Genomic DNA, 24,831 nt, shown 5'->3' with positions numbered 1-24,831 from the left:
GCAGTTTTCTGAGTGTATTAAAGTAGATTCTGAGCAGTAGTCACTGTGTTTACTCTGTGCTGCTGAGTCAGCTTTGCTCATCCAAAACACTCTGCAAACCTCCAGCTGAGGCCACCTGGTGTTGCTATTGACTGTGAAATTTTGTATAATTGTTTGCTCATTTTGAGTTCCCCTTGGCTCTCATGCTGTACATCTCTTGTTTTAATTCTCTGTATTGACTTGAGACTTACGGAGGTTCTTGTTTTATGTTTTGGGATGAGAAGGGAAGTGGTGGTTGCTTTGGGATGCTATTCAGAGCCCACTTCTTCTGCCATTCTGCTAATAGTGAAAAATGACGCATTCCCTGGGAGTGCTGTGCCTGTGGGAAGTTTATCTGGTTTACAGTTTGGATGTGCAAAGGAACGTGGGTTATGATCAGAGAAGCACGTTTTTTATTTTCTCCCGTATTCTTTTTCTCTAGTCAGTATGGTAAAAATAACTGCTAGTTATCCTACTTTGAATAGGGCCTTATGTGAAATCCCAAAAGTTGATGCAAGTGTAGAAGTGTTTTGGTGCTTTTAAAATACAGCGACATGATAGTGCTATGGCAATGAATGGCTGCCTCTGCAGCACTGCCCTTCTGATATTCTTGGTCAGCTTAAAAAGAAAGTTTTACCTTCCTCCCGAGCTTCCTGTGCAATCAGACACCAGGCAATGCAGGGTTTGTGGCCTCAGTTGATTCATGTTGGCCTAGGTTTGTTTTGGCTGAAAGCTGATATCCTGCACTCTTTATCCAAGGCATGCTTGTCTAGCTTCCTCTTTAGGGGAGCAGTGTGTGTATACATAAATGATTGCTCTCTATTCTGCCTTTGCTGCTGGAACAGAGGAATGGTTCTGTGGGAGCAGTTAGGCAGGGCAAGATTGTGTAAGGAGTGAAAACTTGGTAGGAAAGAAAGGCCTATTTTTAGAAGCTTACCTTGGCATAAAAATGTCATGATCTTGGAAATGATGGTGGTACTGAGAATGTGTTGTGTGGCTTATTTGTACATGTTATGTACATGGCTTTCTATGGAAATAAATATGATTGTTTTCAGCCTTTATAAACCCATAGGTATATATTTTTATGTTATGTATACGTATAGATCCTGCTTGCCCTTAGGCAGGAAATTCCAGGTGCTATAGTCAGATACTTGCTGTATTTAGAACAACTTGGTGACTTCATGGCCCATTAAAGTACCTCTAGCTATGTAAGCCACGTTGATAATTAAAGACATTTATTTTTAAGGACGCACTTCACACATCTGATTCAAACTCGAGCATACCCACTTTGCCATGCCAAGATCCTGGCTTAGGAAGATTTATGAACTAGCATATTTGAATTACAAGGAAATTGCTCATGTGAAACAGAAGTCTCCTCCTGTGAGAATCTAGTTTCAACTATACTTTGAAAATGAGCAGGGGCAGGTTACATTGTTGTTTGAAGCTTTTTGCATTGTTCAAAATTTATCCGTGAACTAGATAGAGGGAGTTGCTTAGTAGGACTGAGAGATTTTGGAGGTTGGGTGAACATATTAGATTTATGTGGCAGAAAATAAAACATCAGAGAGTAGGTAGGTGAGTGCAACACAGTAAGGCTCAATTGTGCTCTATGATAGTGATAGCTTCTTTGGTCACCTGTCCAGCAAAATGTAAGTTCTTGCTCTATTTTAGAGTACAGTAACTTGGTTTTTGCACACTTAAATTTGAAATACGTCTTACTGGTACTTTTGAAGTGAAGGGACAAGTAATTTAAAGCAGATAGAGACTTAAAGTCAGAGAATGAACTCAGCCAAACCCCAGTGCTTGCTGAAGCCCCATCCAACCTGGCCTTGAACACCTCCAGAGTCAGGGCAGACTCTCTGGGCAGCCTGTTCCAGCACCTCACCACTCTCATAGTAAAGAACTTCCCCCTGACATCCAACCTAAATCTTCCCTTCTTCAACTTGAAACCATTTCCCCTTATCCTACCATTATCTACTCAAAGAGTTATTTTTAGTATTATCGATTCTTCCTTCGTTTCCTTTATGTGATGAATGTAAGGTTTACTAGTTTGTAGATTTTAATGGGTATATTTTCAGAACACCTTTCTGCAATGCAAGAGTATTGTTGTGTTTACAACTACTGCAAATATTGACAAATATCAAAAGTAAACTAATCTTCAGTATCCCATCAAATGTTGGCTTGATATATGTAAGGTTGGCTATTTTTGTAATGTCTTCTAATCTAAAGCTCTATTTGAGTCTTATTTTGGCTCAGGCAGATAATTTATTCTGCAAACTGAAGCAAATCATCTAAAATATGTATTTTAGATTTTGAGATGGGTCTTGATCAGCATAGGGAAGAGACTTGGGGAAGATGATGCTTGTGTCAGCAAAGACAGGGCTAAGTGGTCTTTGGAGGTTCCTTTCTTTTGCATATAGCTACTGGTTACTTATAGGTTATGCGTTAAATTGTAGGTCTCACTAGAAAGCCAGAGTTTCCAAGGGAAACTTACATGAAAAGTAATTTTTCTCCCATGAAATGTAACTACATTCTCTAGCTCTACAGATTGATGCAGTGGTGACTGTAGCTTGCCTGACATGGGTACAGCCCAAGCTGCAAAGGCCAAATGATCCACAGCTCCTTAGTCAGGGCCCCTAGGTTATAAAACAGGAGGAATCTGACTTTAATACCTTGGCTGTGAAATCATTGCTTATTCCTACCCCACATCTTTCAGTACTGTTCATGAGAGTAGATTAAAAGATTATTCTTTTTAGCGTCATGGGAGAACTTTTGGCTACAGGTAGAGTTTAGATCTAGTTCCACAGGGTAGATTTCTGCTCTATCATCTATAGCACTGGTCTTTTCCTTTTTGCAGTATTCACCTGTGCTTAATAAATGCTTCTTTTACCACATGGTGAAATAAGGCAGGACCTCTGGATCTTTCTCTGCACAGCAGTAATTTACCCCTTGAGCAGATCTGGTCTGTTTACTAGATTAGTCCAGAAGGTAGAGAAATCATTTGATCATGCACATGCATACAGTATTTGCTGCACATAAGTAGTGGGAGTGAGCAGAGACTCTATTCAGCTCTGATTTTGACTTTTCTAGGCTTTAAAAATAATTGCAATTGGAGTGTATTTGCATGGCATAGCAGCAGGCTCTGGGGTGTGTAGGTAAATCTTACAGACCTGTGACATTTCATCTGACAAACAGCATAGTGGTAGGACGCTAGCGCTTTTGCTGTGGAAAACTCCAGGTTACTAGATTTTATAGGCACATTGAGACAGCAAGAAGTATTATGTCCCACTTTATACCCTGCAAGCACAGACTTTTCTGCCATGTTTCTTTACAGTGCCTATTTACTTGACCCTGTTCTTTTCTCCTCACTTACTACTACAACCTCCTGTGTTTGAAAGCTCGACTGCCCAACAAATTCTGGCAAATCTGGATTTCTTTTTATCGTTCTACCTTTTCTCTTCCCACTTCTTTGTCACTTAGTTCCTTATCCAGTGAGACCCAGTTTTTCTCGTCAAAGTTGCAGGCAAGGTCTGTCTTTCCTTCCCTTCTCCATCTCCCACTTGACATCTCCTCGTCTTTTTATCCCTTACAGGATTTGATTCTTGTGTTGTTGGTAATGTTTTTGCATCTTTTTGCCCTTTTTGTCTCTTGGCAAAGGGTCAATCTTGGCTGGTTTTTGTGTTCCTATTTTGCAAGGTATTCCTTTTCCAAGTTTGCTTTCAGATTGCTTATTTTCCTCTCCTGCTGTTCCTGAACTTGGCAGGTAGGAGCCACATCAGCACAAGAAACATGATGCCCTATATCTTAATTTAGATCTGTGGAGTCAGATCTGTCGCAGCTTGTCGGAACTTTTGCTCTGTCACTCTAGAAGTAGTTCACTCATCCAGCATGGGTAAATTGAGACCTTTTCCTAAGGAGTTATCTTCCATTATATTTGGGAAATTCTCGTACAGAGATGGCAAAAATGCTGCTTTTAAGAAAGTTGTGTTCTGCTGAAAGAACATTATACCCCTGGTGATGTTTATACTATGTGGGTATATATGTATATTATATGTATAGGGAAAGGATGTGGATTTTTTTTTTTCCTTTTTCTTTCTTAAGTCTTGAACATGAATGAGCGTTCTTGGAGCATGACTTGCTAACGTGGGTAGAGACAGATGTCCCAAGTTTACAGCATCACAAGCTCTCTCCTGCTCTGCGATTTTTTTTTTTCAAAATTTAGGGTTAAAGAGCAAAGAGGAGCTTAAGGTGCAGCATGGGAGGAGACAGCATCATCCAGGGCAGCTCCAATGAAGCCTGCAAGAAGGCAAACACTTGGTGCAGGGTTTCTGAGCGTTTGTTATCCTGGGCTCTGATACTTCTCCTAGAGAGGTACCAAATAAAACAAAAAGGAGGTTGCAGAGGACAAACTCTTGAGCTTCTACTTGGAGTACTTAACAACAGGATGGTTCTTATTCATCTTTAACATATTCCCTCCTCCACTAGGAATTAATTCTTGTGATAACTGTGAAGTCTTATCTAACTTTATGAATGGTGTGCTATATAAATCTTTCCCAACATTTTTGCTCTTTGATTTTTTTTCTGTTCTCCAGGGGTTGTTTTGTCATGTAGTAAATGTCTGACTCTATACTTGTGAAGACATACCGCTGCTCTGCTGCTGACTCTTAGCACATGTGATAAATCTTTTTAAAGACAAAAGCGTGTCTGTTCAAGGTAATTAATTTCACATGACCTGGGGTACCTGAAGTCGGAGACCTGTTGGAATGGATTTTTTTTTTTTTGGCAGTAGAATTCTGAAGTTAAATATATGCGAAAAGGTAGATAGAAAAGATTGATTAGGCAATTTTATCTGTCCAGGGAAACATGACCTAAAAGAGTCTGTACTTCTCTTTCCAGTTGAGTCTTTGTGGTATAAGCAAGGAAATAATTCCTTGCTTGTAAAATAATCTACGGTCTATTTGTTCCTGATGTTTTCCATTGCTCAGTTTAACTGTAAGATGTAGCCTCTCTCAAAAAGATAGTCACATCTTATTTGGAAAAAAAAAAAAGAGGGGTGAGGGGGAAAAAAAAGAGCACCAGCCTATGAAATTACATGAGTGGAAAGGAATTGCTGTTTGTATGAACTGACATAGTCTTGAAAAAATTATTTGGTGTGCTTTTGTTTCTTATGTGGGTTGTTATCTGACCTCTTCTCAGAGGGAGGCACTAAGAAAGGCAGGAAATTATTTTTCTCTACTAGTAGGCTTTGAGATGTGGTAAGGATGATGAGGCAATATTAAGTTCACGATCTCTCTTGAATTTAGATACTGCATGAGAATTTGTGGTTTTCTGCCTTTCTCTTAACTGCTGTTGGCCTCTGCTCTAAAGAAGTGCGCAGTCAGCATCATCCATGCTGGACTTAAAAGCTTGCAATAGTGATATGGACTGTAACAGCTGATTTTAGTTAGTGCTCTGGACTTTGAATTAGAGTTTGACTGTAATTCACAATCTCAGTTGGTAACTATCCCAGTTGCAGTGTTTGTTGAACAGTGTGTCTGTTCATCCTCAGGCACGACAGCTGACTCTGGTATAGGTACGGAAGCAAAGACGTTCCTTTATCTGGTCAGCAGAACCCGTAGTAATCAAGTTATTGTACTGAAGTTTTAATACAAGTTCATGTTAGTTTTGTTATTATACATATTAGTGTGAGGTAATGTAGATGCATTAATAGTAACTCTGGGACGTGGAGAAAATATTCAGAGTTACTGATGACTTGTTTGTTTTGCTGGCTTCCTATGTCTGATACTTGCTTTTATGTTTTTCCTCTTTTTATTGTGTAGTCAACCAGATATCTCAGGTGTTCTGTAAAATGAGCTATATTTAGCTTTTCGACTCCTTAAGCTCATGTCTATCATCTGGTAGAATTAAACTTTCTACTGTATCTCAGTGATAGGTCTTAATTGTTTTTCTTGTTAGTCTGGAGCTTTATGTAGTTATTTAGTTGCATTTAATTACTTCTGTGATATTTAATTCTGTCTTTAAGGTATTTTCCTCCTGTGACTTTAAATTCTTATTTTATATTCAGTACTAGTTTTGTATACTGATTTCACTTGGGCATATTCAGCAAAGAAGTACAAAAGGAAGTAGAGAGCACTCAAAGTATGTGTACCAAGTTGCAGTACATCTAATAGTTACATCTGTTCTTCTGTAACTCCTCAATGTCAATGGAAGGAACATGGAAAAAAGGATCACTTTTTAATAATAGTAATAATAAGAGTTATGTAACCAATGATTAGGGTCTTAAATTAGAAATTGGCAGGATTTAGCAGTTTTTATTTGTTGACATGGTTGTTTACTTTTTTCGTTGACCTTTTTTGCTTTCTGAATTTTCCCACATTAAATTCCCATGTATTGGTCTCATGATGTAGCAGCACTGGACATTTTAAATCGATGTTAGTGTAAAGTGTAGTTCTTACTCATTGTGTTGTTTGTAACTGAGTTTAAAATAAGTGTTTACCATGAATTTCCTGGGAATGTGTTTGAACGTAACAAATGGTTCATGTTGTTCATTGAGTACTGAACCTATTCAGTATTTCTCCTTTTTCAGTGTAAAAAGGGGAAAGGGTCTTTGCAGCTCTACTACTGTTTGCTAAATACTTATCTGTTAGTTACAAGACAAACAAAAACTCCAATGCAAACCAAAGCAAAAAAAAAAAAAAAAAGAATTCTAACATCACATAAAGTCATAATTGAAGCTGTGCGTGGTTTTTGTTCAACTAACTGAATGCTGATGGCTGATCTTTGTTCCATCAGTAGCAATGGATGATTCCTTTGGAAAAATGAAAATAAATATCTGGTTCAGATTTCATCGATAGCTTTCTTTGTTTTTGGAGAACGCTTTCTGGCAAAGGGAAAGAGTGATTTCTGCACAGTCACATTGGTAGGCCTGAATGACCGCTCTTTGCATCTCTCTCATACAGCTAGTAATCCTATATGCAAGCAAGGAAGTGAGCCCCTGTCTTGAAGCTGATCTAGGTGGAGAGGCTGGAAGATGGCCAGCAGGCATGAGGGTTGCTGCTGTCACCGTTTGGTTGCTACTGCCTAGTTGGGGGTGACTCTCTTGCTAGAGCATGCAAACTTATGTCTGTGCTGACTGGTCTTGCTTCTTATGGCCTATGCTTTTCTCCAGTTCAGAGATCACTAAGAAAAAGCAGCTACTGCCTGAGACATAGAATTGTAGAATCATTTAGTTTGGAAAAGACCCTTAAGATCATAAAGTCCAACCACCGGCCTTATCACTACCAAGTACTCCACTAAACCATGTCAATAAACTCCTTGTCCACATGTTTCTTTAGTATCTCCTAGGATGGTCTTCCCTGGGTGGCTCATTTCAATGCCTGACCACTGTCTGCAAAGAAATTCTTCTTGATCCCTAGTTTAAACTTCCTCTGGCACAACTTGAGGCTATTTCTTCATGTCATATCACTTGTCACCTGAGAAAAGAGACTGACATCCTCCTCACGGCTACCTCCTTTCAGGTAGCTACTCTCATCTCCAAAAATTTATGAATCAACATTAAATCCTCTTTCTGATACGGGTGGCTAGCAGATGTTCTTTCTGTACCCTCTTGTCTCATGTTGTGGCAAGGGCTGGCACCAGAAGTGCTATCAAAACTCAGCGTAAGGAGGTGGGCTGTTTCTGATCCTTGTTTGTGAATCCTTTGATGGACAGAATATATATGTTGCCATGCCAAGGTTACAGCAGACCTTTCCTGAGATTACCTGCAGTCCTTACCTCTTTCGTTTTCCTTCCTGTTGCTTTGCCTGCCTTTCTCTTCCCTTTCCCTCTTATGCCAGTCCCTGCTGAGGTGAATCAGCTCCTTTCCTACTGCCTGTTTAAAGCATTTGGGAACCGACTTGGCCTTTTCTTAAGTATGTTAATTATGTTATTTGTCTATCTTATGATAGACAAAATGTCTCTTGTAGAAACTGTGCCTGCAGCCCTGCTGGCAATGCGCTTGCAGGGCTGTGAAAAGTTTCTGCCGGTGGTGTTTTTTTTTTGCTGTCACAAAAAATATAACCTAAGTGGAGAAAAACTACCTTCTGTTAACTGATACAAGTGTTTGGTGAGGGGGATGTGAATGTTTTACACCCTGTACTGGCACAGTTCTGGTGCACTCTGAGTCCCTGCCTGTCCTTTGTACTGTCTTGGTAGTGTAAGCTGGGCCCTATTTTGTCTTTCAGAAAGGACTCTTTATCTGCCTTGTGTTTGTATAGTGCTTAGCTGGCCCTTAAGTGCTTACCAAAGCAACCGTGACTAGCAATTTGCCCTTGCCTGAGGGCTTAGTATGGTTTATCACTGTCAGTCTTAGAATGCACATACTTGCATTTCTTCATCTATTATGCTTGGTGATAGAGTGCTGCAACTCCCGGAATGCTGGTGGAGGCTCAACTGTGTTCTGCTTGTGTCATCTTGAAGTAGAAAGTGAATAAAAATCTGTCAATTCTGAAAAGGCAAAATTTAGACAGGCTTAGCATACCGTGGCTTCTGCAAGATGCTTTTTTTTTTTTTATCTTTCTCAAATGTGTATTTATGTGTGTCTGTGAATACCTGCACACAGACTTTTTCCAGGAGGCCAGATCTTTTTCTGGAGATTAGTTGTGTGGGTGTGGGAAGAGCTGAGGCTTTACCTGCAGCATGGGAGAGGACTTCCACCTGCCCCTTCTACCTGAGCTCTGATGGCTGCAGCGCACCAGCATAGAGCTGTCCTGCAGCTGCAATCTCTGCCACAGCATGACTGAGCCAGTGCTGCTTGCAAAGGGCACTGTGGTGTCCTGTGGGCTGTGGTGACCTCATGTCGGTGGGCAGCTCAGCTCCATCGCACTGTTCTTTAGTCCCCCTCCTTAAAAGAATAGAGAGAAAGCACAGTGAAAAAGAAAGCTTATGCTTTGAGATAAAAAGAGGAAGGTCAGTCACCGATTATCATCATGAGTGAAATAGACACAGTGTAGGGAGATTAATATAAATTTACTGTCAACTGCTAACAGACTGAAGTAGCAAGAACAAAAGGTGAATTAAAAACACCTTCCTGCCACCATCTACCCTTTTCCATCCACCCTATTCTAACCTTCTCCCTTTGAGCAGTGCAGGGAAATGGGATTTGTAGTCAGTCCGTAACACTTCGTCATCTGTACCTTCAAGGTTGTGCATTTCCCCTGCCCCACCACAGGCTGTTCCCCACAGGCTGCAGTTCTGGCCCAGAGCACTCCATGGGCTGCAGCTCCTTCAGGCCTCAGCCACTGCTGAACTGTGAGCTCCTCCATTGCTGCATGTGGAGATCTGCTTTGTGTGGTGCCTGAGGGCTGTAGGGAGCAGCCTGCTCCACCATGGACCACTCCTGGGCTGCAGGGAGCTGCTGCTCTGTGCCTGGAGCACCTCCTGCTGCACTGACCTTGGTGCCTGCAGGGTTGTTTCTCTCACATTCTTACTCCTCTCTCCCACTTGCTATTCCGTAGCATTTTTTTTTTAACCATTCTTAAATATGCTCTCATGGAGATGTGACCACTATTGCTCACTGGCCTACCTCTGTGACCTCAACAAGTTGTGCCTTGTTTTCTCTTTGGAAATGGATGTGTGGAAGCATGTGTGTGATGGCAGCAATGTGGGCTGGCTTTGTACCCTGACGGACAGGCTACAGCCATATGGGGGATGCTATCACTAGGTGCTCACATGTCTCTCAGGTGCACTCATGGGAAGCAAGGGAAGCAAATTTCCAGCCTCCTTGGTGGCTGAGCAGATGGAGCAGTGGAGGTGGTGATGGACTGTGGGTGGATACTACAGACCCTCCTTGCCACCCTCAGTTACTCTGTGCTTGCAGAAGAGTTTCCTGTGGACTGAATTCCTTCCCAAAGAGAGCACTTGGATAGGCTAAACACATTAAATACAGAGGCTTTTAATGTTGCTACGTCTCTATTATAGGAATAGCAGATACTTTATTAAGGAAGCTCTATTTTGGATTGTAGAAATAATTCAGTCTTCTGCTTACTCTCCAAACTGGCAGAACGATGTGGTGCTCTGAGGGCCTATGAAATGAAAAAAGTGATTCTCTTAAGAAAGTGAATCTGAATTGTTTCTACTATTGCAGCAGGATGCGTTGCATGGGACTGGGATGTACCATGACCTGTTGAAATGAATGGCTGAAAGTAGCAAGTCACTTGTTTTGCTTTGGTGGCTGGGAAGGGAGGGGATGGGATACAGAGAGAGAAGGCTGCATGCTCTCAGCATCCTTGGTACACTGTGTTAAGTGTGGCATCTTTCTGCTTTTTCAGCAGTTATTTTTCTTTAGAGATTTTTTATTTTAAACTTCTGGACCTACGGCAGTGAGCTTATTGAGAGTACACAGCTATAGCATTCTCAATTTTGATGGTTCCAATCTGTGTGTTACATGTATGTACGCTGCTTTAATTGTTTAGTGGTTTGTTACATGAGAAGGTGCCTAATTATGGGTCTGTGTGCAAAGACTGGGTTTAATGCAGTCAGTATCTAGCTGAAGTAATGAAATGCTTTCTGTAATACTGAGTGTACTAGCAGTTGGTCAGATATCTTCTTGTCAAGGAGAGGAAATCCATAGGCAGTTGCAGTGGTACCTGTCTGAACTTCTGTGTGCCTTGTGATCGTGTGTGCTGTGCTTTTGCACTGCCTGCTTGTGATAGGCTGCGCACAGCCACTTTATGACTTACGGGCATCTGCTATCACAACAGTGTTTGTTATTACATGCAGCCAGGCCTCTGCTAGCACCTGCTATCTACCCTCCTGGACAAGTGAACAATTTCCGTACCAACAGTATCCTCTGTGTAGTGATGCAAACCAAATCTAAATCAGATTGATTTATTTTTTTACTGTATTGTCCCTGTGAATTGCCTCCTCCTATTACATACCACGAACTGTACCAGAGGTTTCCTGTCCTGCAGCTTCAGCTTGCTTTAAACGTTCAGTCGAGTTGCTATGAGAAGCAAAACATCTTGAAGCACCTGAGAAGTGCATGCACTAGGATGAAAGCTTTGTGCCCTAGAATGGGTATGGCTGTGCAGTGGCAGTATGTGATGACAAAACATTATCAAATGCTGGGATTTAGTGAATGCTTCTATTGGGTATTAGTCTAAGAGCTGTGTATCTTTCCACATCCTTTACCTTATTATGTGTGAATGTGTATAATAAACGCTTTCAGGCAAAACTTGTGAAAGTAATTAGAAAATAAATTTGTCAGGAAAACCCATTTTGGATCTAATTTACCATTAGAAACAGGCTGATGTCTGTGCATTTTAACTAAGTTGCCTGGCTTACATGGTTGTCCTTTTTGTAGTTAGTTCAGCTGGCTGAAACTGAGTGAGCAAGGTGTGTTTCTGTATGGGACATTGCAGCGTGGCTCCCCAGCTACTCAACTCTGATTTTGTACGTGTAGTTCTAGTAGTATCAAACCTGATAAAATTTGACATTTAAGGAAGCCCCTAATGAGTTCTTGAGGAAAACAGATACTTTGTCTGAGAATGGGATTGAGTGGGAAGTTGTCTTTTTATTTCTAAGGTTACTAATGGCCATTGAGGCAGAAGGAGGAGCATGAAGTTATAGAGGGCCTATGTCAGCTAATTCACATCAGATGGGCCTTTGACAACCTTCTTTCTGAAAAGCAATGTTACAAAACAAAGCAATAGAAAAAAGGCAATGTTAGAGGTTTAGGTTTCTTTTTAAGAAAATGTTTTTCTTTTCAAATTGACTTTTCAAGGGGACAGCTTAACTGATCTCCTGGCAGCTGGCAAATGAGTGTTAAAAAGAAAATGTTCTTACTTGATGACACAGTCAGCAGCTGTTTTAATCCCCTCTTACTCTGAGAGAATTTGCCCCAGTGGATTCTTGCAGAAAAGCCCCAGTTAATTCCTCCGCTAGATATAGTTAGACCATAGCATTCTTTCACAAATGATTCCTCAAATATGCCAAGTTTTGTCTTTTGCCATTCCTGCATCTGCCCAGCATTGGCCAGGATATTCTCAGTGTTAAGCTGCAGATGGAAAAAAACAGGGCAGAAAAGAAGGATATATCTCTTTCTGACCACTGTCATAGTTCCTTGATTTTTATCTACTATGTTCAGTAATGAAAAAGTGCACTAACAGATAAAAAGGAGGAAGCGTCCTTTTCAGGCTAAACACTATTTTTATTACCACGTTTCTTTCTTTGTTCCGCAGAGTGGGACACCCCCTGTCAAGGACATGTTCACAGATCTGAAAGATGGAAGGAAGCTTTTGGACCTTTTGGAAGGTCTGACAGGGAAACCTCTGGTAAGAGAGATGTATATGAGTGTGTATTTCTGTTGAAAACAAAACAAACTGTTGTGTTTTTTTTGTTTGTTTAAATAAGTGCTTCTAGAGTGTAGTCTGACTGTAGCACTGTCTACAGTTCCAGTGAATTTCCACAGAACTCTACTGGTATAATATATAGAGTCAGGCTGAAACCGTTTGTGTAGCTGTTGCATTAGAGGATTAACATGCTGTTTAGCAAAGCAGATAAAGCCAGAGGTGTTGTTTGCATAGTATATATTTTTAATAGAGGTCTTCAAAGGCCTCTTTCTGAATGATTCAGAAGAGTGAACTACTCCTAATATGCTCATGAAGGATCCCTTAAAGAAGAAAGAAAGGAAAGAAAGAAAGAAAGAGAGAGAACATTTAGTAGGCAAAACAAAAACCTGCATCTCCATTGGAAAAGTCTTTTGTGATCCGATGGGTTTGAAAAGGCTGAAAAATTAAACAAGTTCTGTTTAGATTTGAGAATATGCATGTGGGGCTGAAAACTCGTATCCTGCTAACACTGATGTGTCTTCAGTCGGATAGATGAGGTGAAACCTGTGCCATCACATGGGACTAACCTCTTGATTTAACTTTTTATAGAAATCTCAAGTTGATTTGTTGCACTTAACAGGAAATCTTCAGGCATTTAAAATTTTACCTTTCAAGCTTGCCTTATTTTTCTGAACACATGCATTTCACTAGTAAGTACTTATAATGATTCGGAGTCTGATTTGAAGTCTATTGAAGGCAACAACAATTTCTTGGTTTCTAATTCAGTTGATTACTGTGTTCCAAGTTCAGCTTCACACTCGTGCAGTTTGATGATGTTCTGCAGGAACTGAATTGTGGTGATTAAAAACAAATGGAGTGGCAGATACTGTCAAGAGTTACGGTATTTTTTTTTTTTCTCCTGAATTTAAAAGGAAGGAAAGGTCGGGAAGTGTAACTTCTTCCCAGTGTGCAAAGATTTAGCAGAGTTTTGCTGCCAGAAAAATGAATTGCTGCTTGTTCACTCTTGGGAACAAAAAAAATTCCAACTACTCTGGCAAATATTCAAAACCCTCAGATTTTCCCTCAGAACTCCCATTTTGCTGTTGTGTTGCCAGTACGTAATTTTGCAGATGCTGGAAATAAAAATACCGGCCTAAGATGAAGTGAAACATGCTTAAAATCCAAGGCTTGTCCTGTGCCTTAGGTGGAGAAATTTTGTTCTGACCAGTTTTCATCTCGATGTTTATTTTGGAAGTATTGTGGATGATCTTTTTCTATTAAGAAAAAAAAAATCAAGGGAAAAGAAAGAGATTTTTTTCTGTTTTGCTCACTTGCTTATTTTGCTTTGATCAGCTAAATTTATTTTGATAAACATTGTCAATCTTTTTCAGCCTAAAGAACGAGGTTCCACAAGAGTACATGCTTTAAATAATGTCAACCGAGTACTGCAAGTCTTGCATCAAAACAATGTAAGCATACTTTTCCACATCTCATTTTATATACTTTTAAATTTATTCTTGCTTGTAAATGTGTTTGTAATACATAGAATAAATATCGTAGCACTTAAAATGAGAATTCAGCAGGTAGATTGTTCTCAATTTTCTTCATCCTGTGTTATTTCAGTGTCTGGCAACTTTGTGAAATCCTAAAATGCAAACTTAATCCCAGTATAACTAAATTCTATTAGAATTACTAAGATGTGTTCAGCTTTGAAAACAAAGCTGACTTGTAATCCTGCTATGCATAGCTCATGAGCATGGCTGGACAAATAGCTAATCTCCAGTGAAGGTGCGTGACTTGTACAAGAGTCTGAAGTTATGACAGGTACTGTGTCTGTGGGTTTTCATGTCCTGCTCTCAAAACGCATGGAGATCTTTCCAGTGACAGCTGTCACATCTTTGAGTGTTCCTGCCTTTGAGCTCTGCTAATTGATCAGGAAAAGCAAACAGAGAACTCCAGCCACTCATCTTTAAGAAAAATGGGAATAATGGCTGTTTGTTTTATTTTAATTTTATTTTGTTGTTCTTGTTGTCTAGAAACTAGTACTGCTGTAGCAAAATAATTCCATTTTTCCCCAGATAACCACTCCTGATAAGCGTAGTTGTCTATAATTAGAATTTCTGTTTGTGAATATCAAGGCACTGAAATAGTTTAATAACAACATCCTGGCAAAGAAATACATCTAATGAAAAAGGCACTGACATATTTATGGAAACTGCTGATAGAAGAGTTACATGAATGTTCTATATAATACTGCAATTTTCCTTCCACATTCATAAACCAGTGCCATGTTTCTAGGAAGCAGCCAAAGTTTAGTGGTGGGTTATTTGTTTTCCTTCTTTGAGGTACTGTAAATATTGATTTATTAAGTAATTATTATTTATTAAGTAATAGGTCTTTCCAACTTCAAATTAATTTAATTTATGAATATAATAAATGAAATGATTTTGAGTTACAGTAATTAATTAGTTCTTCCTTAAGCTAGTGTTTCTAGAAGTAAACAGATGGTGTTAGTTAGCTGAAAGTTACTGAGGTCAGGTGTGATTTATACCTACTGCTTACCTTCATTAGAAAGTGTTTGTGTTTAAGATGAAGGGAAAACAAGAAGCAGTTGCCTTCTGTGAGCTGAGAGTTTGTGGCCTGTACACTATTCAAAACCTTGAAAGTAACTTAGGAAATGTTTAAAATCCACATTGCAAGGAGCAGATGAGCCTACAAGATGTACATGTTCAAATGGCAATGGGACTTCACGAGTCTGATGAGCTGAGTGACTTCATGTAATGAACTTAAACTTTTTTTGATTTATGCACCAAGTTTTTATTTCAAAGCAAGCAAAAGGGAAAAAAACCCAAGTCATGTATAGCACATATCCATCTATTTTCAGTAGGGCTAGAAATCTACTGTCAGCATTCTTTTATTGGTTGACTTTGCTTAAGTCTTAGCTGTCCATTAACCATTCAGTGAATTTCTGTCTGTGTGCTGAAAAACATTGGTTTAATAAAGATATCATTAAAATACAGAAGTGGGCATGTGGATCCTTTTATGTATGGTGTAGGTTGCAATGGGAATACAGTACTAACAATAATTGTGATTAAAAAGAAAAAGGTTTTTTTGTTACTCATTCTCAGGAATATTTCTCTTCTATTCAGGTGTAAAAAGCTTTTGTCATATAAGTGTTTTATTTTTGTTCCCTTCTACTTTGGTCTTTCTGCTCCTTGTGTTCTACAGTGCTCCAGGCTAAACTGGTGGGCACTGACAGCACTTTCAGTGTGTTTTTGCCTGTTCAATTTACAGTTGCCTCAAGAAAGTATATCCTCGGTATTTATAAAGAGGTTTGTGTTAAAATTCCATTCCACCTGCTGTAAAAACCGGGAGAGGTCAATCCTCAAATCCAAGTACTTTGAAGCGTAACTTGTGGTTCCATGCTAATCTCAACAGCAAAGTTTGGGTTTGATTTCACTAACTGGGACGCCTATGTGGAACTGAAAATTGCATAGCTGGTATCTGAGAGCAATGAGGTTACAAGTACATTTTGCAGAAGTCAAGCTGTTCAGCCTAAAGAATGAGGCAGTTTGTTTCAAGATTGTTTGATAAGAGGAAAAACATCCACAGAAAGCCATTATGTTCTTGCATGCTAGGTATGTCTTATAAAATTAAATGACACTTTGTATTGTTCTTGCCTATTCTATCATTCTAGGCTAGATCCACTGGCAGCCAGAGGGTGGTCTCTGTCACTGTCCTTCGATTGCCCATATTGTTGAATTGCTAACCAGCTCCTTGGTGTGGCTTTTGTACATATGAACAGTGCTGTTCCCAGATACAGCTCTTAGGGTTAGTGTAAGCTGGGAACTGGATAGTACAACTTTGTTCTGGAGCCAGGATGAGAATGGGAGAGAAAAGCTTCACCACAGAGTTGAAATACATGGTGTTATTTGCCCCTGGAACTGGAGGATGGCTCAGATTATTTGTGAGAATGAAGCCCCATGCTCTGTGGTGTGTGGGAACATGTTTCAGCATCTGCTGTATAGTGGTATTTGTTTCCTGTGCCAAAGGGAGCTGTTACTAGCCCTGTTTCCAGAGGCCATGGTGGTGATTAATTCAGTGTGCTCTGCTAGGTTCCTCCAAAAGATGGAGGTTGGTGCTTCTTTTCATTGACTGAATGGAGAGCAGTAAGTGTCTGGTGGTGTGATCTAAGCTCGTCTTCTCCTGAGTGCTGAATACTTAATGCTGGAGTGGGTAGCCTCATGTATTTTCTTGTGTACTGAAGTAATCTAAACTCCCTATCTCTCTCCTCGTTTTTTATTTTTAAACATTCTCACTTTGAATGTCCGAGGCATATAGAAAACTTGAACATCTTATTTCTCCCTTGAGTTTTTGGTCTCCTTGTGTAAACTTGTCCCATTTGGATGCTGATTCATACAAAGCTTTAACCTTTGACAGTGTTATTTGATAGAGTTGATCTGACCTTTCCAGGTGGAATTGGTGAATATCGGGGGAACTGACATCGTTGATGGAAATCACAAGCTGACACTGGGGCTGCTCTGGAGCATTATCTTGCATTGGCAGGTGAGGAGGATGTAGTGAGATCTCTTCCAGGAATCATGTACATCTAATCTGGGATTCTCATAAACCTTTCTGGAGTTTTGTCAGTGTTAAAAAAAACACGTTTCTATTTTAGGCTGGTAAATAAAGACAGGCCAGTGTTTGGTTTCTGACCTCTGTCTGTTGGCTGCCTCCTGTGATGTGTATTCCAATGTGCTGTTGTACTCACTAATTTCAGTACCTAGGGCTGTTAATTACTGGGACTTTTCATGCTAAAATATTGTTTATGCTTGTTCCTCAAGACTTAAGCACTTATATTTGAAGGTGTTTTTCTGCTGTCTTGATAGCTTTGTTGGGCTTGCATCTTTTATGCAGCTCTGGAGGTTTGTTTCTCAGCGTCATAGATTGAATTGCTCCCAGTTTATCCACATACCTGAGAGGATCACTGGATTCACTTGGAGGGACTTCAGCGGATGCTTGTGCATAGCACATCAAACAGCACACTTCCTGTGTTGGCTGAACAGTTATCCTGTTCTTGCCAAAAGCCTCTGCAAAGTTGTATTTTTGGGGTTTGTTTACTAATGAAACCCCAGTGCAAGGCAGTAAGAAATATTATATCCCATGGTGAGTGCTGGCAGCACTTGAGGAGTGGGGGAGGGCTGTAATGTAGGAGTAACTTGTCATTTATTACATGGTGCTTTACTGGTACTTGTGATCAGTTGAGAGTAAAGATGGCCTGAAGGCTCCTTCCTAATCCTGCCTTTCATATAAAGAGTTAAAGCTTGACTCATAGCTTTTCATGGAAAAGAGCCTTTCCTGGTTTGTAAACTAGCTTGGTTCAAAAGACTTGTAAGCAGGAAAAGTGAAGAACATGTCTGTAAGGTGTAGGTGCTGCTGTCTTGCAGGTGAAGGATGTCATGAAGAATATCATGTCAGATTTGCAGCAGACCAACAGTGAGAAAATCCTGTTGAGCTGGGTTCGGCAGTCCTCGAGACCTTATAGTCAAGTCAATGTTTTGAACTTCACAACGAGCTGGGCAGATGGACTTGCTTTTAATGCTGTCATCCACAGACACAAGTAAGTGACATTGTCCTTTTCATACTTATCGAAGTAAGCTGTTTTTTTGTTGTTGTTTGTGTCTTTGTGTTTGAGCATTTGTAGGCTTCTAGGCTGTTTCAGTAGTTCCTTTTTGTTGTAGTAGCAATAACAATGCATAGATACCTCTGGACCCTTGCCAAAAACAAAGCCAAGGCAGCAATGCAACTCTCACAATTCTTGCATGCACGCTCACTGAGCGGATTTACATCCTACGGAGGTACCCACTGTACAGAGGGTATGCTGAATGAATATCTATATTGATTGATCTCTATCAGTTATGTTGCTTCTCCTTGCACTTTCTTCATTTTTTCTTCCCTCCCACGCAATGGGAAAAACTCCTTCACCTTGCCATATCACTTCAGTAGGAAAGTACAGAAGCTTCAAAATGAAGGTTTGAGAAAGATGAGCTTTGTGGCTCTTTTTAGGTTTTCAATATATGTTACTTGAAGGACTTTGTATTCAGCACTTTCAGGAGGGCAACTTCTCTGCATGTGTTGTTGAGAAGAAGAATGTTCGGCATGTTAATGGCATGATGATATTACTTCCTAGCCACCAGGTAGCTGTCATATCAAATAGTTCATATATTCTGGGTATAAATATTCTGGGCACCAATATTCTGGGTGTTTGTAAAGTGTTCACAAAGCCCATGTTCTCTGATCTTCAGCCTGGACCTGTGTCTTCAGGGTCTGGCTGGTGTTCAGCCTTCACGCATGTATGGAGAGCGTATGTGTATTCAGAGGGCTTCTGAAAGTTTGGAAGAGATGTTTTGGAAAGGCAGAGAAATACTTATGGGAGTCGCTGGAGTTGATACTGTGAGAAGTGTGAACAAGGTGTGATCTTTACAGGTAGTTTTCTTGTCAGTGTAATTATCTGTGAAGGCATAGCTCTGCCAGTGAATGTAAAGCTTTGTCTTAGAGAGAGCACCAGCTTTAGACACAGGTGAGACTCGTGTTACTGAGAAGGACAGAATTAGTAAGATCAGCTTTAGGCTGTTTGTGGACCTTATGCCCCGTGACTCTCTGCTTGGGCTTTCTGGGTTCTGAAATCTGTGAGCTGTCTTTTCCAAAGCACTGCTATGTAGTGAAAGTACCTGATAAAACCTTTGCATGACTGTACTTTCCTCTGGCTTTGGAAAACCTCATAGTTAGCTGTCTCTCTGCTGTTCCTTTGAGCCTTTTATACCCTCTTCTGGGAACCTGGCAAGCTTGGAATTCTTAACACCGGCAGTCTTTAAGCAAAGCACCATTTTCCCCACACTTCCCCATGTCTTGAGCTGGCTTTAAATCTAGGCAGCCTTTGAAAGGGAGAACCTGTAAAAGACCTTTGCAGGAAACAAAGGGATTGAGTCATGTTGCAGAATTGGTAGGACAGCAAAGCTGCTTAGCTTACCTGGATCAGTATTGCCTCCCTGCCTAAGGAATACTTTCAGTATTGTGTTTTTTATTTCGTTTTGTCCTTGGACGCTTAATGTAAGGGAATTCTTGTGGTTCCTATTAAGAGCTTTAGTAGCTCTCTTTTCTCTGTATGTCTACGAACAGTCTCTTAATAGTTTTACCTCTTGGTTGCAATATTGAATAACTTTGTAACACTCTCAGTATTAATGGGACATAAAACATTGTATTGTGTTAGTCCCTTTCATTTCCTATTATTAGCCAAGTTCTTCATTGAATTGAGTTCTGTTCTTTGGTACAGTTTTTTTCTGCTCCTAGGTCAATACCTAGGTTACATTCTATTAGAATTTGCATTACTGTGGCAGTTAGTGCATGTACAATACATTTATTGCAAAGTGTTTTTCAAAGTAAAAGTCTCTTATGAAACTTCGTGAATCTGTGTGGCTGTCTTTTGCTTCTTGCATTGAAGTACAGTATTCCATAAGCTTGTATTAGGAGCTTTACATACTTGCCCCCCTGTCCCAGCTTTTATTCTGGCTTTTTGCTCCTCAGACCCTGTTGGTTTACGGCCTTTCTATTTCACTAAGTGTGATGATCCAACAGATGTTAAAAAAATACTCTCAGGTCAATTTATAACTGAAATAAGAATTAAAAGAACTGAAGGCAATCCCATTTCTTCCTCCCCAGTTTCTGTGGAATGCAGAATCAATAGCAGTATTTTGACAAGAAGCCACTATACAGAGGAATGTAAAGTATTTTAATGGTTTGTAGCTGTATGGCTGTGTTGCTGCAGCACTCATCATGCCCTGTGGGTATAGATAGCAGTGGGAGGGGGCCCTCTTTGCTGATGCTTTTTCTTACTCCATAATCTCTGCTCTTTACCACTTAGATCTACTGGTATGTTTTTGGGTATACAGCTGGGCTGGAGATATGGTTTGGTTAATGCTAATGGAAATTGAAGGGTGCTGGGCTGCTGGTGCTGTAAATCTATCTACATGTTGGTCTAATTCATGGTGTGACTCATGAATGCTTCAGATTTATTTATTTTTTTAAAGCAGGGAGGAAGGCCAAGTGACATGGTAAGTTAGCAGGTGTGGAGATTCCTGTTCCTGGCTGTGATGGTTTCGGCTGGTTACTGAATTAAATCACAAGTTTGGAGTGAGGCTCTCTAGAAACAGAGTAGAGTGACTCTTGATTACATGGCGTGGCCTGACACAAAAACCCCATAGTGGGGATAACACTGTAAAAAGAAAGAATTGAAGAAAATTGGTTGCAGAAGAAATTTGAAACACAGAATTTACTTATTTTCTTGTTATTAGTCCTTAGACTCTAGTTATAATTAGTATATGTAAGAATGAAATGTGGATGGCGCTGTGGACATGTGGTCACTTAAGCTGTTTGTGATTGCCAGTATATTTTTGTATTTCTGCATTTGTGAATACACTGGGATTTGTTTTTTGTATGTATGTTCATGTTCATATTACTTATGTGGCAACCTCATCTTCTATAACTTAAAATTCTGAATGGCATGAGTCTTTACATTTAGATTAAATTCACTGTTCTTTTTTTCTGTTTTGTTTTTTTGCTTTCAGACCTGAGTTCTTCAGCTGGGATAAAGTTATAATGATGTCTCCGATTGAGAGACTGGAACATGCTTTCAGCATAGCCAAAAACCACCTGGGAATTGAGAAACTGTTGGATCCTGAAGGTGCAATATAGTTATGCTACTTGAGATTTGAAGCTTTTTGAGCTTTTCAAGAAAATGCTTATATAGACCTTTACTGTTACTACAAATTTCAGCAATTTTGTGCAGTGGTATTTTGTTTCAGTCCCTTAAATTTGAAGTTAAAAGTATGTAAATTGTAGGGAAAGAGTATGCTTGTATATGTGTGTTTCAGCTATGTTGAATGTTAAGGTTCAGACTGTCTTACCCTTCGGAGGCAGCATACAGGAACATGTACAGATTTTATTTTACGAGGGGGTTCTATTGTAAATAGACTTTCCTGATGAACTAGAGCACTCTGCAGAATGGGATAGCTTCAGTGTTTGTGATCTTTTGTTCTTTGTTATATACACTGCATGTAACAGTAGCTGTCAATGCTGTGAATACCTTACTGTGAACTCTCGTCAGGAAACTTGTGCGGCCTTTTCTTAAAATCCTGAGCTGTCACTCTGTTTTGAAGTGAATCTGAAGATGCTTTACTCTGTATGTGAAGTATTATTGTCTTAACTGTATTCTGTGTAATGAATTAGGAAAGCAGTTTCTTTATTAATCCCTCTTCCCTTTTTTGTTAATGCAGATGTTGCTGTACCACTTCCAGACAAAAAGTCTATTATCATGTATTTAACATCTTTGTTTGAGGTCCTTCCTAAGCAAGTCACCATGGAAGACATTCGGGAAGTGGAGACCCTTCCAAGGAGATTCAAGCAGGAATGTGAAGATGGAGAATTCAACTTGAAGCAGGCATGTTTCTTATCAAAGCCTGGCTGTGTCTTCTTGGGTTGTTATTTTAGCTGATCTTCAGGCTTGTCAGTTCCCTGCAAAATGCTTTCTATCTTATTGAACATAATTGGGAAAAATATGAAAAATCATGCCATCTTTTTGAATGCCTTCATTGACTTTATCTTCCTTTTTCTTTCCTGATTCGTGTACATATTCCTTTTCGCTGAGGTAGAAAGTTACATCCACATTCTGTGTGTTTTGTCCATTTAGTTTATTTTCCTTATTTATCATGTGAAGTTGTAGCCTGAAATTGCAACAGAGTTAGCAGCAGGGCTACTAGTCGCGGTGGGGTTTGGTGGATATTTATTTCCGTGGGGAGTCCGCTGCCCTGTTAAATGAATAAAATTAAAGTTCTCTATCCACATTCTGTTGTCCCCTCTCATTAGAAATGTACCTAACAGCTTTAAAGTTTTATGAAGGGTTGAAAAGGATCTTAGTTGTTCTTAGTATCATTTTTTAAAGCATCTTTTCAGCTTTTTGAAGATGTCACTTTTCTCTTGGCTACTTAGGCTGGGGCACTTGAAGAGGAGCAGAGCAGTTCTAGAGCAGAAACCCCCAGCACAGTGACAGAGGTGGACATGGACTTGGATAGCTACCAAGTTGCTCTGGAAGAAGTCCTCACGTGGTTGCTGTCAGCTGAGGATGCATTTCGGGAACAGGAAGAAATATCTGGTGATGTTGAAGAGGTCAAAGAGCAGTTTGCCACCCATGAAGTAAGCAGTAAGCTTTTCTTAAGTTATTTCATGGTTTTAGGATTTTTGTTTGTTTGTTTTGTTGTCTTTGTTTGTAAGGGCTGCAAAACTTCTGTTATTTAGTCCTTATCAAAATACTGCTGGTCTGTTTCTTTTGTCTTGGTAAATTAAAAGCACATGTAACTCTGTATATGTATATGTTTTGAATGGACAAATAATTGTTCATTTGGCAGTAAAGCAGATCTTCCTAAGAGAAACTTGCAGTATAGCAGGTTTTGAAACTTTTTTTAAGTTGACTTTCTGAGACTGGCTCACTGGTGTCATTGTCACAGGTGGGTTGGAAGAGAACTTAAAGACAATCTAGTTCCAACACCTTTGTCATTGTCAGGGACACCTTCTACTAGATAAAGTTTCCGAGAGCCTTATATAATCTGGGCTTGAACACTTCCAGTGATGGAGCATTCGCAGCTTCTCTGGGCAACATGTGCCCCTCTTGCAGTATCCATATTACAAAACCAGTCTAATCCAGTCTGATTCTCAATTCTCTGCCAGCTTCTGAAAAGCCTGGTCTGCCCAGTGTTATCTGCTGTGAAATTGATAATCATTTCAGTTTAATTCAATGGTCTCTCTGTCTGGATTAGAATAGTTTTCAGAAATGTGTTTATTACTTCTGAATTCTTGTTTTTTTTGTGGGCTTTTTTTTTTTTTGTAAACTACTTTGTTTTGGTTCTGTCCAAAGTCAGAACAAATATTCTAATGTTGCTAAAAGATTGAAGTATCATGTTAGATGTTTTAGTTTTCTACTATGTCAGCTTACTGTATACAACTTCATCTAAAATATAATTACAGGCCAATATGAACTTTTGAAACTGCGAACAAAAGGAAGAGGTGTTCTGGATTTTCACTAAGTATATGCATTTTAGTTAATAACTTCCAGAGTTCAATGTACATGCTTATGGTACACTTCAGATTAGTTGGTGCATTTGTTCAAAGACTGTAGAAATGCAGACTCCTGAGAAGGAGCTCACAGATCAGTGATGTGCCTGCTTGTACTGTTTTCCAGGCTTTTATGATGGAACTGACTGCACACCAAAGCAGTGTGGGCAGTGTCCTGCAGGCTGGGAACCAGCTGGTGGCACAGGGAAATCTGTCACCTGAAGAGGAATTTGAGATTCAGGAACAAATGCTGCTGCTGAACTCCCGCTGGGAGGAGCTCAGGGTGGAGAGCATGGACAGGCAGTCCCGGTGAGTCATGCCTCACAACCTCTCCTAAAGCTGCAGGACTGGCTTCTGTTGCGTATGACATCTCAGAGGAATTGCTTTTCATCCACTTTGTAGGATACTTTTTTTGTGTCCCAAACTGAAAAGTTAATTCTGAAGTCCATCCTCTTCATACTTTCCGACATAAACAGAGGAAATGGATACAACTTTTCTTGGATTCTGAAGTCAGAGTATTTTAAAACTTATGTTATATAAGCGTACCATACTAAATATATGGTCTCTACATGCAGTAGTTACATAAACGTGTTTTTTAATATTTTCAGTAGTTTAAGTTCCTGAATAAAAGATACAGTAGATGTGAATGTGTTTCCAGAATTAAAGAGCAGCTAATGGAATTTTTTCCCACCAATGCGTTATCAAACTCAGAGGTACATATCAAGGAATAAACAGACTGCAGCTCTCAGCAGTGGTTCTTGGTAACAGCAAATTACAGTTTCAAAGCAGTCAGTGGTATAAATTGCAGAATTCACTATTATTTAATGTTACTTAACTAGTTTATGAATGGCGGTGTGTCTTTCCTTTAGTAAGTAGAACTTAGTCTGTATCCCTGGGGAGACTGTTTCTGAAATGACTCTGCCTGTATTTCCCCTGTATTTCCCCTGCAGCCTGCATGACATGCTGATGGAACTACAGAAGAAGCAGTTGCAGCAGCTGTCCGACTGGCTGACAGTTACAGAAGAACGCATTCAGAAGATGGAATCTCAACTCTTAGCTGAAGATTTAGAGGCCCTTCAAAAACAGATGGAAGAACACAAAGTGAGCCTTTCTTCTGTAATTGATTGGAAGGTTTCCTTAGCTGAGGAGTTTTTTAAAGGATGAGGATGAGACTGGAAGGGATTGGACATTGTGTAACATGTTAGTACTGGTGAATATAGGAGAAACTGTTTTATCTTTGCTTTGTGCAAGAAATGAAGCCTTTCCAGGTGAACTGTTAGTATAAGAGACAGTATGAAATGCATTGTAATATCATATGTCATTGAATGTAATAACATTCAAT

The 24,831-nt window shown here is 39.7% G+C and overlaps 1 protein-coding gene across 2 annotated transcripts in view; it reads left to right on the top strand.

Moving 5' to 3' along the window:
- Positions 1-24,831, top strand: part of UTRN (utrophin) — a 340,380-nt gene that overhangs the window by 54,118 nt on the left and 261,431 nt on the right. For both annotated transcript variants that reach the window (XM_072330886.1, XM_072330885.1), the window contains exons 4-12: positions 12,237-12,329; positions 13,718-13,795; positions 16,800-16,892; positions 17,774-17,946; positions 20,951-21,066; positions 21,659-21,822; positions 22,371-22,574; positions 23,617-23,798; positions 24,440-24,590. In XM_072330886.1, the coding sequence (XP_072186987.1) occupies positions 12,237-12,329; positions 13,718-13,795; positions 16,800-16,892; positions 17,774-17,946; positions 20,951-21,066; positions 21,659-21,822; positions 22,371-22,574; positions 23,617-23,798; positions 24,440-24,590 (1,254 nt within the window). The remainder of the gene's footprint in view (positions 1-12,236; positions 12,330-13,717; positions 13,796-16,799; positions 16,893-17,773; positions 17,947-20,950; positions 21,067-21,658; positions 21,823-22,370; positions 22,575-23,616; positions 23,799-24,439; positions 24,591-24,831) is intronic.

This window comes from Excalfactoria chinensis, chromosome 3 (assembly GCF_039878825.1).
Source record: "Excalfactoria chinensis isolate bCotChi1 chromosome 3, bCotChi1.hap2, whole genome shotgun sequence".
Taxonomy (NCBI): Eukaryota; Metazoa; Chordata; class Aves; order Galliformes; family Phasianidae; genus Excalfactoria; species Excalfactoria chinensis.
The sequence above is the reverse complement of the archived record's forward strand: the minus strand, read 5'-3'. Positions and strand labels throughout refer to the sequence as shown.